This window comes from Solanum dulcamara, chromosome 9, assembly GCF_947179165.1.
Source record: "Solanum dulcamara chromosome 9, daSolDulc1.2, whole genome shotgun sequence".
Classification (NCBI taxonomy): Eukaryota; Viridiplantae; Streptophyta; class Magnoliopsida; order Solanales; family Solanaceae; genus Solanum; species Solanum dulcamara.
Genome location: NC_077245.1, coordinates 24,684,154 through 24,700,492, shown reverse-complemented (window position 1 = coordinate 24,700,492; position 16,339 = coordinate 24,684,154). Strand labels below are relative to the sequence as shown.

The 16,339-nt window shown below is 37.1% G+C and overlaps 1 protein-coding gene across 2 annotated transcripts in view; it reads right to left on the bottom strand.

The window, feature by feature from the left end:
- The window catches only part of LOC129902063 (ALBINO3-like protein 2, chloroplastic), a 55,094-nt gene extending 39,388 nt beyond the window's left edge, over window positions 1-15,706 (bottom strand). For both annotated transcript variants that reach the window (XM_055977089.1, XM_055977090.1), the window contains exons 1-4: window positions 15,071-15,706; window positions 11,874-11,980; window positions 10,668-10,795; window positions 10,167-10,238 (exon numbers count right to left, since the gene is read on the bottom strand). In XM_055977089.1, coding sequence (XP_055833064.1) covers window positions 10,167-10,238; window positions 10,668-10,795; window positions 11,874-11,980; window positions 15,071-15,474 — 711 coding nt within the window. In that variant the 5' untranslated portion in view covers window positions 15,475-15,706. The remainder of the gene's footprint in view (window positions 1-10,166; window positions 10,239-10,667; window positions 10,796-11,873; window positions 11,981-15,070) is intronic.
- Window positions 15,707-16,339: the final 633 nt, after the last annotated feature.

The following is a 16,339-nucleotide window of genomic DNA, read 5'->3' as shown; positions in this document are numbered from 1 at the left end:
AGTAACTGCCAATGGGTGGAAGGCAACAGCAGCCCTCACAAATTCTATCTGATTAACAGGGACAAGGTCACAAGACCCAAGAGAAATGGAGGACTTGGCCTCAAAGGACTAGCTACACGTAACAAAAGCCTTCTAATGAAATGGCGGTGGAGATATAACAATGGAGAAGCAAGCCTATGGAAAGAAGTGGTAAAGGCCAAGCATGGGGAGAAGAATTGTTGAAGCACCAAATGCTCAAATGGACCTTATGGAGTTGGTCCCTGGAAGTTCATTTGTAGGCTAAGCAATGTGTTCTTTCTAAATACTCATTTCAAACTTGGTAATGGGACTAAATCAAATTATGGAAAGACAGGTGGCTCAATAACACATCACTTATAGAGGATACCCATCTTTAGACCAGATTGCCTTGAACAAGGATTCCTCTATAGCTCAAAACAGAAGTGATAATGTCTGGGATATTCACCTGAGAAGGTTGTATAAGATTGGGAGTTAGACAGCTTGCTGAAATTGCTAGCAGAACTAGAAGAAGCCAGTATTGCTGAGAGCACATCAGACACCATTTGTTAGGGAAATAAGGGCATTTTCACAATGAAGGAATTCTACAAACAGAGTAGTGCACAGAACCTGGTTATAGCCAACTGACCCTGGAAGATGATTTGGAAGATCAAGCTTCCTACCAAAGTCATTTGCTTCAATTGGATTGTCCTTAATGAAGCCTGTTTAACTCGGGATAACCTCAACAAGAGAATATTTCAGCTAGCCAAAAGATGTTATCTTTGTTTGAACGATAGAGAAAATTTGGTTCAATTGGATTGTTCTTAATAAGGCTTTGTTTAATGCCGAATAACCTCAACAAGAGAAGATTTCAGCTAGCCAACAGATGCTATCTTTGTTTGAACAACAGAGAAATTGTCAACCACTTGTTTTTACACTGTCCAGTTGCCACTGATCTATGGAGTATGTTCTACTGTATTTTTGGTTTGAAGTGGGTCATGCCACAGAATATGAAAGATGCACAATGAGTTGGAGCTTGTGGAGAGTTGATAAAACTATCATAAAAATTTGGCTGATGGTCCGTGCAATCATCTTTAAGAGTGTATGGATGATAGAAATAGGAGATGCTTTGATGGAACCTCATTTCCAAACCACTCTCTCAAAGCTAATTGTTTACAAAACCTTCTTTGCTGGACTAAGTTAGCCATTGTAATTGGCACTTATCAGTTTTAGGACTTTGTTAGTTCCCTTGTCATATGACACTATTTATGGGGCAAACAACTATTTATTTTGTATTTACTTTCTTATACCTATGCATCTTCTTGATGCCCTTTTTTTGATAAGGTAACATTTGTATTGATTCCAAAGGAAAACCAAGGAGGCTATAATTACAAGCAACATCTAGGCTTGGTTAGCAAAAGTATAAAATCTATGGGGACTCAAGACTATGTTTGTGTCCCTGTATCTACTATAACCATTCCATAAAAACCAAAAATGCAAAAGTTGAATATAATTATGCTTTATCTTCTGGATGAAGCTATTTTCAAAACCTCTTGAGTTCCTCTTCCTTCCAGATGGTCCACCATATGCATCCTGGAATAATTTTCAAAAACTTTTTTGGGGCTCTAGCTCCTCCTCTCCTGCTCCAACTGTTGAGTGAACTCTAATGTATTAGTGGGCATTGCCCAGCTTAACCCAATATTAGCTAGGAAGATGTCCCACAGTTGAGTGGTCACTGTGCAGTGCAAAAAAAGATGGCTATTTGTTTCTGCATATTCCCCACATAGAAGGCAGATAGAGCATAGGTGTATTCCCCTTCTTGGCAACCTGTCTTGAGTCAAACAAGCCCTTTTTACCTCCAACTATACAAAGCATGCTACTTCGTATGGTTGTTTACCTTCCACAGATGTCTCCAGGGTCATTGCATTTGTGTGGAGCTGTTGTAGTTTATCCAACGGTATGCTGACCTTACCAAATAAACTCTAGATTTGTCTCCCAACCAACATATTATATCCTGCTCCATTGACACTCCACTGAATCGGTTGAGACTATTAAAAAGTGCAGTGAATATGTTTAGCTCCCAGTCATTCAGATATCTTCTAAAGGTGAGGTTCAATCTTTGGTTATTCCATACCTCACTAACTCTTGCCATTTGCTGTTGGTTCAGATTGTAGACTTCAGGATACAATTGCTTTAAACGGCCATTACCTAGCCAGTTGTCTTCCCAAAAAGTTCTTTGCCAATTCTCTATCTTGTAGTTGATGTCGATATTGAAAATTTCACATGTTTCTGATGGCCTTCCAAACACTAACCCCATACATAGTGTTCGCAGTTTTGGTTTTCCAGGAATTTTCTTCTCCAAATTTTTCCTTACTCACAATCTTCCAATTCTCCAAGTGCTTGATCTTCATTTGTATATCTCCAAAGCTACTTCATGAGAAGACTATGGTTCTGTTTTCTTAAGCTCCTTATGCCCAGCCGCCTTGTTTTTGTTGAGTGTTAATATTTTCCATTTGACAAGATGTATACTTCTCCTCTTTGTTGCCTTGCCATAGGAAGTTGCTTCTCAGTGTGTCCATCCTTTTTTCAACCTGTGGTAGTATGGGAAAGAGTGACATCATATAAGTAGAGAGTGCATCTAGAACACTGTTAATAAGAATTACTCTGCCGCCTAGAGATAGGTATTGACTCTACCATCTAGTGAGTTTTTCCTCACATTTTTAAGCACTCCATTACATGTCTATGATCTGCATTGTGCCCCTAGGACATCCCAAGATAAGTTGTGGGCAAGTTGCCTACTTCTCCTCCTAGGATATCCACACAAGGCTAGAAGTTCTATGGTTCATTGACTAGGAACATGAGTCTCTTCCTCCCGTTCACATGAACACCAGAAACCCCTTTAAAAATAGTCAAAATGGCTCTCGGAATCTTCATTTGCTCAGCGTCTGCATCACATAAAATTGCATCATCAGCATAAAGTAGATGGGTGATTTCCAAATTATCCCCTTGCTTGTTGTTAACCTTAAAACCTCTGAGCCAATTGTTTTGGTGAGCTGTAATCATCATGTTGTTTAGACCCCCCATGACAATCAGAAAGAGGAAAGGTGATTGGGGATCACCTTTTAATCCTCTACTTGAAGTGAAAAAAAACCTTCTTAATCAGGATTGAGAATTTGACTATGTTGATATAAAACTGAATCCACTTCAACCATTTATTGCCAAAACCCATTCTCTTCAGCAATGTTAAGTAGAAATCTCCAATTCACATGGTCAAATGCTTTTTCTATGCCTAGTTTACAAAGGATGCCAGCTTTGCCCTGTTTAATTCTTGAGTCCAGACATTCATTAGCAATCAGGGCAGCATCCATGATCTGCCTACTCTTGATGATCTGATGTGAATCTACTAATTTGAGCATAACTGTCTTCAACCTTATGATTTTGTAAACACTACCTATCAGACTGATAGTTCTGTAATCTCTTAACTCGTTTGCATCACTTCTTTTAGGAATCAATGATACGTATGTGGCATTGAAACTTTTTTTCTAAAAACTCCTGGTTATGGAAATTGTGAATTGTTTGCATGATATCTTCTTTAATTATATCACAACAGTGAATATAGAAACCCATATTAAAGCCATTTGACCTTGGAGCTTTATCTACAGCACAAAGCTTAATGCACTCAAATACCTCCTCTTCTTCAAAGGGTCTCTGCAACCATTCCTTTTCTTGTTCATGTTCAGATATCATAGAGCCTGCAATCCGGTCAAACACTGGTCTCCAATTTTTTGATTCTGTATAAAACTGCTCACACAACTTAATATTTTCTTCTTTGATCACCCTTGGCTATTTTGTTTCAACTCCTCCCACTACTAGGTAATAAATATTGTTGTACCTTTTGTGGGCATTTGCTGATATCTGGAAAAATTGTGAGTTTTTGTGTCCCCCCCTCTCCCCCTCCCCGGTTTCAACCATTGCACTCTTGACCTTTGCCTCAAGTGTATTTCCTCCCTTGTGGACAACTCTTCAAATTTAGTGCTCAAAATGGCCTTTAATGCAGTGTCAACACTGTCTAGACTCCTCATCTGTTGTAACTTGTCTAGGTCTGAAATCTAATTAAGTGAAACTTTTTCATCCTTAGATTGTTATTAGTTACTAGATTCCATTCTCTGATCAAACTTCAGTGCCTTCAGTTCCATTGCACTACAGGTCTGCCTGTCACTGTACAAGAGTCCCACCACATCTTCACCTGATAAAGCCTTCCTCTCAACCACCAATTTTCAAACTTGAAGTGAGACTTTGAGCTGCTCCAATTCCCACATTTCAGAGATAGTGGCCAGTGACTAGATGACCTTAGGAAGAATGGATTGGTTTATGCTTGTAAATTCGTCATCCCGTTTGGAGGTGAAGAGGAATCTATCTATTTTTTAAAAAAGAGTCTTTGAGTGACACCTCTAGCCCATGTGAATGTTCCACCATTTAGAGGAGGATCTACCAATTCGGCATCTTCAATGAACTTTGAGAAGTCTTTCATACTCCTGGATAAGGTGGTTGCATTCTTTTTCTCAGAAATAAATTTAGTTGTGTTGAAATCTCCACAAGCCACCCACAAATCATCACAAAGACCTTTTGACTCCACCAATCTCCTCCCATAATTCAAGTCTTTTCTCTTCTAGAAGTTGGCCCATAGATACCTGTCAAACACCATTAAAAGGTTTTTGATTCACTGCCTTGAATCTGCAAGACAGAGAATACACCCGAGAGCAAATGAGTTCCCCTTTCCACGATCTGTTGTCCTACATAATTAATATTCCCCCTTTAGTGCCATTTGCTTGTAGACTTTCATATTTGACACATCTATTAGCCCAGATTTCTTTAACAAAAGCTAAGATATCCCCTCCAACCTTTGTCTCTAGTAGGTGTCACTCCCCATTCATGGATTAAACTCTTTAGGACTGTTCTCTTTCCCCCATCATTGATACCACCCACATTCCATGAGATGACATTCAACTTCATGGTCCACCTTCAATTGTCAATCTTCCCTTGAAACTGCTTCCATTACTCTTGAATTTCATATCAAAAACTAACCCTTTGAGTTCCTGAATACCTTTCCACCTGGTCGTTCCGCAGCTTTTTGGAACTTGAGGGGAGTTTTAGCTTGATCTCAGGAGATTAAAGAAGAAAGAAAAAGGTTAGGAGATTGAAGAAGAAAGAAAAGGGTTGTTCCCTCCCCTAGAAAGTAGGAGAGAGAGGGTCCTTGTTAAACCTGCCTAGGAGCATTAAAAAAAATTGCAAATTCAATAAAACTCTGTTCTTATCTCTTGATGCCCTTTTGTGAATGGAATACCTTCATCAAAAACAAAATATTTTTAAAAATCACAAATATTCTCTTTATCCCCAAACAAAAAGATTAGTTTATGCACATGTACTCTCCTTAAGACACAAGAAGATTTTAAATGTCATGGTATCATTTCGCCCAGGATGTTTAGTTGAAAGAGACATTATTAGATGCAGTGCTGACTGCAGAATAGTTGCTAGTCTCCAAAAAGAAGGCAGGACTGCATGCAACTTGGATTCGGGAAGACATGCCCACATCAATGAAGACTTCTTAGATTTTGAATTACAGATAGGGTTCATCGATAGGAGGAGACAACAAATATATTTTTATATATTCATCAAATTCTCAATCCTTGTTAATGGAAATCCCACCAACTTCTTCAGATACCCAAGGAGTATACAATCACTTGTCCCTTATGTGCTAAACTACATGTCAAGAGATGCTTAGCAAGCAAATGATAGAGCAAAAACAGAGGGTTGTTTGAATGGCTTCACAACTAACGTAGGAATCCAAGAAAGCTTACAGGTTCTTAATTGCTATTTGTGGATGGCATGCTTGTATTATTTGATTTATTTATTTTTATGAAGCAAGAAGTTTCATTGATGGCATCAAGAAGATGCAGTATGTACAAAAGAGAATTGTAGTTTCATTACATAAGAGAATCCTAACATAAGATCAGGGAGCTAACAAAATCCAAAAATTGATCAATATTACTTACATAGGATAAATTACTCCAGCAAAAGTAGTTGAGAAGACAGTTGGCTTCAACGGAATAGTTAGGAGTTGAAATTCTATCAAAACATCTTTAGTCTCTTTCTGTCCATACATACCAGAAAAAATACCAGCAGGAACCATTAGCCATATTTTATTTTGGGAAAAGAACATTTATACTCCAAAATAGTAAAATATTTACCCCTTCAATGCCCCATATCTTGCTCTTCTCCATCCAAGTTTGTCAATGTCCCGACTCCTGTGTATTCATTGTGGCTCTTTCCAGTGTAGCAAGTAGGTCAAGAAGGTCATCAAGTTCCCAATGTTGGACATTCCTACTTAAGTGAATGTCCCAAGTGCTGCCATCTCTATTTTCTGCAGTGGTGGAGTCCAGAACACGCGATCAGAAAGAGCCATAGATATTCACCTTAAGGAAAATTATCGCCCAGCCATATATCTTTCCAAAAGCTGATATGTAATCCATGTCCTACCTTAAAGACAGTTGTTGAAGAATTCAGTCCATAGCTTGTGTGTGCTGGACCATAAACCAACACATTGGGGGATTTGGGTAATTTAGTGCACCAATGTTTTCGCTCTCCATACTTGGACGTAATAACTTCTTTCAATAGACCAGGTTCATCTTGGTTGTACCTCCATAAGCATTTCAATTTTCATGGACATGCATTTGCGATTGCCAGAATCCTGATGCCTAGACCACCTTGCTTTGGGTTGGATAAGTTTACTCCACTTCACCAAATGAATTTGTAATTTTGGCTATTACTTTCCCATAGGAAATTCCTTCTAATCTATCAAGTCACTTGAGAACCTTACTGGAACAGGAAAGTGTAGTGAAATAGGTAAGAGTGTTATTCATAACCCATTGATTATTGTTAGTCTGCCGCGATTGAAATGTATTGCATTTGATCAGGTTGAAAGCCTTTTCTCGAATTTCTCTATAATCCCATTCCAAACCTATGTTGACTTGCTTTTAGCACCAAGATGAAGCCCCAAATAAGCTGTCGAAAAGTAGAATATCCTGCAACAATAATTTCTGTGAATTCTCCCAATTCTTACTTCATTTACCGGATAGGTAACACTTTTGAACATGTTGATGGTGCAATCCACACATTGCTTTGAAGATTAACGATGTTAAATTGAGATGTACTTGTGACTTTTCTGCACCACCAAAACTCGGTGTATCATCAACATATAGAAAGTATGTACTGACACATAGTTCCCAGTTATGGTTGCAACTTTGAAACTTTTTAACCATTGCAAAATGTTTACTTTTTCCAACATCTTGCTAAGACCCACCATAGAAAAGCACTTGGAATGCAGAAAGTGGATCTTCCTGTTTGAGATCTTTTGTGGTGATTATTAACCTACGAGACTTTCATTTATCAGAGAAAATTTTGCAGAAGAAATACTGAATTTTATCCCCTTTAGCCACCTATCTCCGAACTCATTTTCCTTAAAATTGCACTAGGGTAGGACTAATTCAGTCAATCAAAAGCCTTTTCCATATCAAGCTTGCAGAGAAGACTTCTCCACCTTTCTGTCTCCAGTCAGCACTTCATTCGCAATTAAGTCTGCATCAGTTATTTGCCTCTTCTTAGTGAAGGCATTCTGATGCCCTAACACTAACTTCCCAATTAGTTTATTAAGTTTCTCAACAAGTAATTGGCAGCAAACTTTTATGCACCTTCAATCAGACTGATAGGTTTTTAATCCCGGGATGATATGCTCTTTTCAGGGTTGAAAGAAGACGTAAGCCAACTATTGGACTTCTTTGTGGTATGGCAGCAGTAGCAAAGAAAGAAGATGCTCACTCTGCTTTACCGAGAAAGGGAGCAGTGAGAATGGGGTGACTATCATACAGAAATGAAATTAGTAAAGTAAGATGGCAGAACTCTTATTTGGGTCTAGTTTTTACTCTTCCGCACGTCGATCAGTTAATTTAATAAATTGGGAATGCACTCGATTTTGTTGGCATCGTGCAATTGAACCAATTAAATTGTTTACTTATTCAATGAGATTGAGTGAATTTACAAGCTCAACCAACCTATTTTAATTTAAAAATCTCAAGTGGATGAATCAGAATCTTGAGAAAGTCTTTCATTTTGTCTATCATTAAAGACAAACGGAATCCGCCTTAGGCACTCTTATTATTCCGTGTAAGGTGGAGGGAATGAAGGGGCCTGCAGGAGGCTGAAAAGTCGTAGTGTGCTAGTGCTACAACTTAGAGGTCGTTTGTTAGCTAGTTAGAGTTATGCAGAGATTAGTCATTCATATATTAATTATACATGTAATTTTTTTTTAATTATTTTTTTTTATGATTGTGGTTTTCGGATTAGCTTTAGCGCACCTCGACTAATTCCACTGAATACGTGTTATCTCTTACCAGTAACAGGTACTCTGTCCACCCAGACTAAGACAGATGGGAAGAATCACCTAGTGTTTTTGTCTCCGCTAGGATTTGAACCTGAGACCTCATGGCTCTCAACCACTTCATTGACCACTAGGCCACACCCTTGGGTGCATACATGTATTAGTTATTCCACATTTTATACTGCAAAAAATAATACATAGATTCCCACATAACTTATAGATGTATTAGTTATGCGGGTTTCTAAAATGTCAACCACACATCGTATTTATTTTATACATGAATAACTTATTTCATATCTACCTACCAAACGTTGTAGAAGTTATACGAAAATTAATACATGGATAAATTATTTCTTATCCATCTACCAAACGGCCCCTTAGTGTCTTATAGTGTCTTCCCCTTTAGTGATCAATGCTATAAAAGAATCATTACATGTACAAATGATACGCTTGCGTATAAAACACCGAGAAGGATCAGAGATATAACTTCAAGTGCACATTACTATGGTTTCAAACGGTGTCAGTTAAGGATAAAATGAAAAAATGTGAAATTACCTTTGTGGTTGAGAACATCGGGTAGTAGGCCAGGTCTTAAATTGTAAAGTTATTTGCTTCCCATTGTTTATCTGGGAGACTACCATTGGCGTTGCATGCATCTCACAAGGAATATACAGTATGAAACTCAATGTGAGACAACTGAAAAATGCTAGTTGGTCCAAAAAAGTACCTACTAAAGGGAAGGAATAGACACAAATCGGAAGTACCTTGTACAATATTTTGAAGAACTGCTGAAAATTATTGTACTAAATGTGAGTTGGAAGGAAATATAGAAGTGTGAATGGGAGCATCGAACATAATCCCATTGGCTGTTATGTGGAGCTGAGATCACTTTGTCCAGATTAGTGGAACATTTCTGTTTTATGTGCACTTCTAGACCATAAATGATATTCCAATACTGGATGCTCTTAGCAAATAATCGTGTTTTTTTGTGGAAGAGCAAGTATTAGGGTTTTCCCCCTTGCACCAATATAGTTTAATTCATCAGAAAAAGCTATCTCGAGTGACTTTAAAAGAATCCTCGTTGCAAAGTATAACTCGAGTCAAATTCAGATAAAAAGAGGATGGTAGTAGTTGGTTGACAACCAATGTAATAATAATCTAATTATCACAAATCTCCTAATAAACTTTTTGAATAAACTGGAATGAATGTGGAGAATATAACCAAACTAATAGTTTGGGTTAGGGCATAGTTGATTGATTAAATGGTCGTGAGGGACAAAGAGGGTTGTCCATACAATAAAAATATGGTTCATGATATAGAGAGGCTTTATGAATTTAAAAACCATTTGAGATATCTCTAAAACAACGGAAAACCTCATTGGATGAGCGTAAAATGTGCTCTTTGTTTGCGGGAGGAGATACGACAAAGGGACGAAGCAATAAGAAGAGGAAAAAACAAGGCAGTCGAAATATTTACTATTTGTGTAGCATATATTATGTGCCTCACTTACTTGCGAATTACTATATTAGTTTCACCGCTATGTTGTCGGATCGCATGTTATATGCATCAACAATGCTTATACAGTCAGCTTTTCACTAGGTGTATCAATTGAGCCTTGTAAAAGATGATGATACAAAACCAAACTAAGCAATTAAAGGGAGAAAGAAAAGACTTATAATACCAAAAAGAAAACCGACCCTGCACAAGAATTGCATAAATGAAAAAGGGTGTTCTTACACAATCAAAGCCTTCATGATGATGCAGTGACATTCTTCTAATAGTCGTAACCCAAAGAAGAAAGCAGGGCACCTATAAACGCATAAAGATCATGACCAAGATGACAAAATTACTCTACAACATCTACTTTCATCGATGAAGTAACAAATTTCATGCAGAGATTTCAAAAGCTTCGACAGAATGTGACAATAAAAATGACATCAATGCATCTACTTTTTCGGGTGAAGTGTTCATCAAAGACTAAGCATAAAGCAAACAGACATAGAAAAAGAAATATAACTTATTGTAGTCTAACTCCTACTCATACTAAATGGGCAAATAATGAATTCTAAAACATGATGACTTTCAAATTTTTGTTTTGCTACACATGACACCCAAATAAAAGTATCAATTTCCTCGGTGTTCTATAATGTATAATGAAAAATAGTCAACTATCTACTATATATGAAAAGTCTTCTAAGGCAAATAAACTTGATATAATAAATTATATAGGATTATCACCTGAAGTGTCAGAGGGACGAAAAGCCAAAAAAGTGAAGGACCGCCTGCCGCTCGTTTCTCCTTAAAAAAGATTTTAAGTTGGCCCCTAAGACTCCTTCCTGACATAGGCGGAGGCAATGGAGGAGGCACTTAAAAATGCATAAAAAGATCAGTTAAAAAGTAATAGCGTCTGGCGTGCATACATCTCTATTAAGAGGTAAATTACTATGTCTGTTGTCTCGAACAACTCATTGAGGCTAGCCTCTTCACTCTTTCTTTTTCATCTATATTTTTAGGGTGGACATGTCATTATGAGATAGATTCTTTACAGAACAAAGAAAATAGCAGCATCAGCAAAGTTATCCTAGTTCCTTTTTTCTTGTCTTTTTTAATCAGTAGTGTGTGGGCTAGCTTGAGAGCACCTCCTCAACTGATCTACACGGCAACTTGGCTGGATCACAAGCGTAGGTTTCCCAATTTATGCCCATCAAGGCTGAAGCAGATAGGACATACTAAGTATTGTAGCTGGGATCCGAACCTGGTGTGCCCACATTGTTGCTCCCATGCCGAACCACTACTCCATCCTCTTTTGAACATTGTGTAAGTTTCATTTTAAAGAAGAGCACCTCAAGAAACATGAAATGATTAAATGAAGATATAGCCAACTCTACTCTAGGGCAAATATATACTGAAGCACTTGGAGGGAGAAGTAGAACTGAAGATAAAAGTAAAATTTACATAGTTTTGAATAATAGGGAACACAAGGGCATCTAGATTGAAGATTTTAATACTCTAAATAGGCATGTAGGTTGAAAGATAAAGAGTACTAAAAGTTGAAATTGAAAAGAGTATTTGGAAGTTAGCTGTGTTTGGACAAAATTTCACTTGGAAACAAAGTTGAAGTTTAGATAGTAAAAATCATTGTTTCACTTGAGATACTCCTCAAACCAGTTTTTTGACTTCAAATTATCCATCTCAAGTTGAAGCTAAAATAATGGATTAAATTGTAAAACACACATTTATGGTCAATTAACATCTCAAATTGAAGTTGAGATAATGAAATTATTTGTATGGACAACAGGCCTCAAATATCTTCTTTCCGAAATTCTAACCAAAGGAAAAAGAGGACCACCTACTCATTCCCCTCTTTCACTCCATCCTACTTTTTGAGTTCCAAAATTAGCATCAGATAAAGGGAAATTAATGGTGCTGAAAACAAAGCCTCACATTTAGGAAATAACTCTTCCATTCTTTTCATCTTTTGGCGTTGCAATATTACAAACGGGAATAACGTAAGCCTCAAAGCAACTGTTGAAGAAGCTATAATGATCCACCTGCAAACCAAGTACGTACAGTGTATGATTTCAAAACCAAGTGCCCATATACTAGCATTGAATAAAAATTAGAAAGAAAATACTAAATTAAGACATTACGGACTGTTCTATAGGCTTTTGGAAAGAATTTGTCAGTAAAAATGTTCCTCCGTGGACGAAAAACTGGACGATCCTTGTGGGGGTAATTTAGTGAAAAGTGAAGGACTGACTCTAAAAAAGTGAACTACAGAATGTTTTTTTGATTGGTATCAGTGTAGTACATAATTGAGCAGTTTCACCATTCTTTTTAAACACAAAAATAGCAACAATGTGATGGTTACTGCTAATGGATAGTACATTTTTGTAGAAAGTACAAACCTGGCATATCCTAAAGCACAAAGTTCACACTGAATTACAGACAACGGCATTCAGCACAAATGCAAAACCTAAGGCATAAAATTCACATGGAAAATATGCATGGTCTCTGAAATATCTAACATTTGGATTTTGAATGAGCCTGTTCCTCCAACCCAAAAAGTAGACACTGCCACATTTGACTAGATTGAGGATAGTACGACATACATAGGCATCCATTGGAATCCATTGTCACAAGTTAGCAATGACATGCAACTATTTGTACTAGTTCTCACTTATTTTCATCTATTCTCCATTCTGTTCTTTTTTGTCATCTCTCCTTCTCTTATTTGATCCTTTACCCTTGAACTCTCTAAATCATTCTTGTGCATCCTGTAAACTTTACGGACATGTTTGGTATGATGCATAAGGGGAGATAACCTTGAGATAAATTTTTAGTACCCCGTAATCCTACTTATCCCACGATTAATAATTCGTACTAGGATAAGTTATCCCGGCCTTTGGGTGGAATAATAATCCTGGAATAGTTTATCCTAGGATAAAATAGTTAAAATTACTTAAGATACCCCCTCAACCCCTTTTTATACATCACTAATATAAAAAAGCTAAATAAGGTGGACGGTATTTTTGTAAAATAATAACTTATTCTTAAAAATTATGCAAAGCACATTACTTTTAATACAAAAAACTAGACATTCAATGAGAAATAATACCAGGATAACTAATCTCAACATACTAATCCCAACATAATTAGTTCCAACATAACTTGTCTTCAAGTCAAACAACCTCTAATTCATTCATTTAGTAACTTAAGCCTACTTTACGGCGATGAGAAAGATGGATGTTGTATGATAATAAAGATACCACGGGTGGAGTTCGCTTATTCTCTTCAGGTAACAAATCCTTTGAAGACCTAGAGTTAAATAACAGCTAGTATGAAGTGGTAAAAAGACTAAGAAATCAAATGAATAGAGTTACATTTGATAGGGTTTAATATTATAGGCTTATGCAAACGAATGGAACTGGTAACAGAAGGGCAAGGTAATTTATGCAAAAGTTGGAATTATCAGAGCTAGCTTTATCAAATCGCATTTCCAAAATTGTAAATAGTGGTAGAAATGAAAGGAAGCAGCTACAATTGTCATTCCCGGGATTAGCAAAAATGTTTGATGGGGGTCTTTGCAATAACAACAACATACCCAGTGAAATCCCACAAGCGGGGTCTGAGGAGGATAGAATGTACGCAGACCTTACCACTAACTCATGTAGATAGATAGGCTGTTTCCGAAAGACCCTCGGCTCAAAAATATTATATATATATATATATATATATATATCATAATGGCAAAAACGAAAAGCAATGCAAATTGTACAAGACAATAACAATAACAATAGCAAAATAATGTGATGATTGAGAGGCAATAACAACACAACTATATTGGAATACCCCTACCTCTCCCCAACAAAACAAACAGAGGGAATGGCGATTTATAGGATCCTAACCAGTTTCAAATTGAAACAATTTCTCTTAGAAGCAGGGTGGAATTTCAATGCAGATGTATGTTGGGCTCCTTAAGGAATAATGATGAGCCTCATGTTATAAATACTTATTCCATGAGGTCAAAAATGATAACCTCAACCGGTCGAAGATCTATCAACGTCAAGATATCTAATTGTACTTTCCCTCGATATTCTCCCCTTTCTCTCTCTTATACCGTATTACCCTCCCCTACTTCCATTTTCCAGTATGTTGCCGGAGCTTCAACCTAGACTGGTAGTATGAAGATGATGCCTCCGTCGGTGACATCCATGGTTGTCAGGATCTTTTCCGCCGGACCCTTTACTCATAATCTCGCCCATCGCAAATGATTTCTCAAATCAATCTCCTCCTTTGTTTCAATCCATCCTCCACATCTATCACCTATCTTCTTCATCATCCAGCTAAACCACAGATGAAGAGGTAACCCTAGAACTCGAATCCAAAACCACTCTAACTCGTGATAGTTTGGATAGGATCCTATTGTTGATGACCCAGCATTGGAGCTTTAGACGACAACTTTGCCTCCTCCCATGTCCCATATAACATGTTCGGTTGCCTTTCTGGACTAAAACTCAAAGAGAAACATAAAACCGTTCATATCATAGATTTGGATTCCTTGTTCCCCTTTCGAGGACTGTTGTACCATATTCTGACATCATTTCTAGTAGGAGTGTACTTTTCGCTAGATAACTTCCCAACTAGACACCTTCCAAGGAGGTCTGTATCAGCAAGGTGGGCTTGAGCCTTCAACAACTCAACATCATATTTACCTCCATTTCCTTTTGGTTTATTTTTATGAACCACTTCCAAGTAGCTTCTTCCCCCGTTGTTTGCAGCTAGATGTGCCTTCCCTGAGTAATTAATAGCCCTTGTAATTGTTGAGTTCCTATTAGTGAAAGACAACTTTTTTTTGCAAGGTAAGGACAGAGCAGTTATTTTCCACATATATTACAATTCACAAGCTAGAATTTTCTGCATTGTTTGCTTAACTTCTGTATATGAATTTCAAGTTGTGCATCATGGCTCTTTTCAACTTACTGAATCAATTATCAAAGCCATCTTTTAGAACTACATTTCAATTTTACATCGAAACTAGGAATGTTTAAAATATCAGCAAAAAGCTCAGAATATCTGAAAATCATATAAACATATATAAAGGTGCTTAACAAAAAATTGGAACGAATGGAGTATGTTACCATGGGAAGCCAGTGAGTTCATGATAACCATCCAACAACGAAATCAAGGCACGAACTGGAAGAATCGCCTCTTCAACACTTGCACTAATATTTTCGCTGATCAACAACTCTGTGTTGTCATCCTGAGTAACCACCGAGTCACTGATGTCACCAATTCGCGAGTCACGAGTGGAGAACGAACGGCAGAAGGAAACACTGTGCGGAATAATAAATTGTGGCTTTGATGGTAACAACGAGTTCAGAAAGTGGACATACCGGCTGTGCCCATAGTTGTGACGGCGGTAGGGATCGAAAAGATTGGAGGGTTTAGTGTTAGAATATGAAGAAGTGAAATTGTAGAGAAAGTAGATTTCCGGCGAATTACGAGAGTAACGGCGATGCTGGAAGAATCTCTGAACCGACATGATGGAGTGTTGGTTGGTGAATTTTCTCTCGTTGTTTCAGACCTGGATTGATTACTTTTTAATATTTCTCAGCGTATCGAGGGCTTTGGTTTTCTTTAGTCAAAGGGTGAGAGTATATCTAGGGTTTCAATCTCCAACAGCGAAAATGCTGACATTCATGATTAAGAAGAAGCAGAGACAGAATAGGACAATGATACGTATGAGGGAGGACTGTGTACAATGCTGAGCGTAGGATTTTAAGGTGGAAGAGTCGTGTTTTATTTAGAGCGGTTTGAATTGGCTTTAAGTTGGTCAAAATCAATTTAAAGTCCCTTTTCAGCTTTTGGACGTATTTGCTTAATGCTAACTTTAAGCCAGAAAGTTCTTAAAGTCAGTCAAAAATAAAAAGTTAGGATTCCTAACTTTTTTTTTCTAAGTACTTAAAGTCATTTTCTTTGACCATGGAAATTACTTTTATATCCCTTATATTTTAACTAAATTCCCAAACTATCCTTTTTATTCTTTTAATCTTAAAATTCACATAATTTTCCTCATTTAAGCATTTTTATCCAAACACTCAACTGCTTATTTATAAAAATAACTTTCAGCACTTTAAAGTTCTAAAAGCACTTTATACATAAAAGTTACTTTTTTTAAGCCCATCCAAACGGGCTCTTAAAAGAATTTATGGAAAAACTTGTTCGATTATGGTTTTTTTCCAGTTCAATAGGAGCTTATTTATTCTGTGAGGAAACAAATTATGTTTTAAATTTCAGCAGATGTTATATATTTTATTTTTTTATTTTTTTATTTTTTTATTTTTTTTTGGGAAGAGAACCTATATGAGGCTCCCACCTCTCGTGCACATTAGGGGTTGAGCAGCACC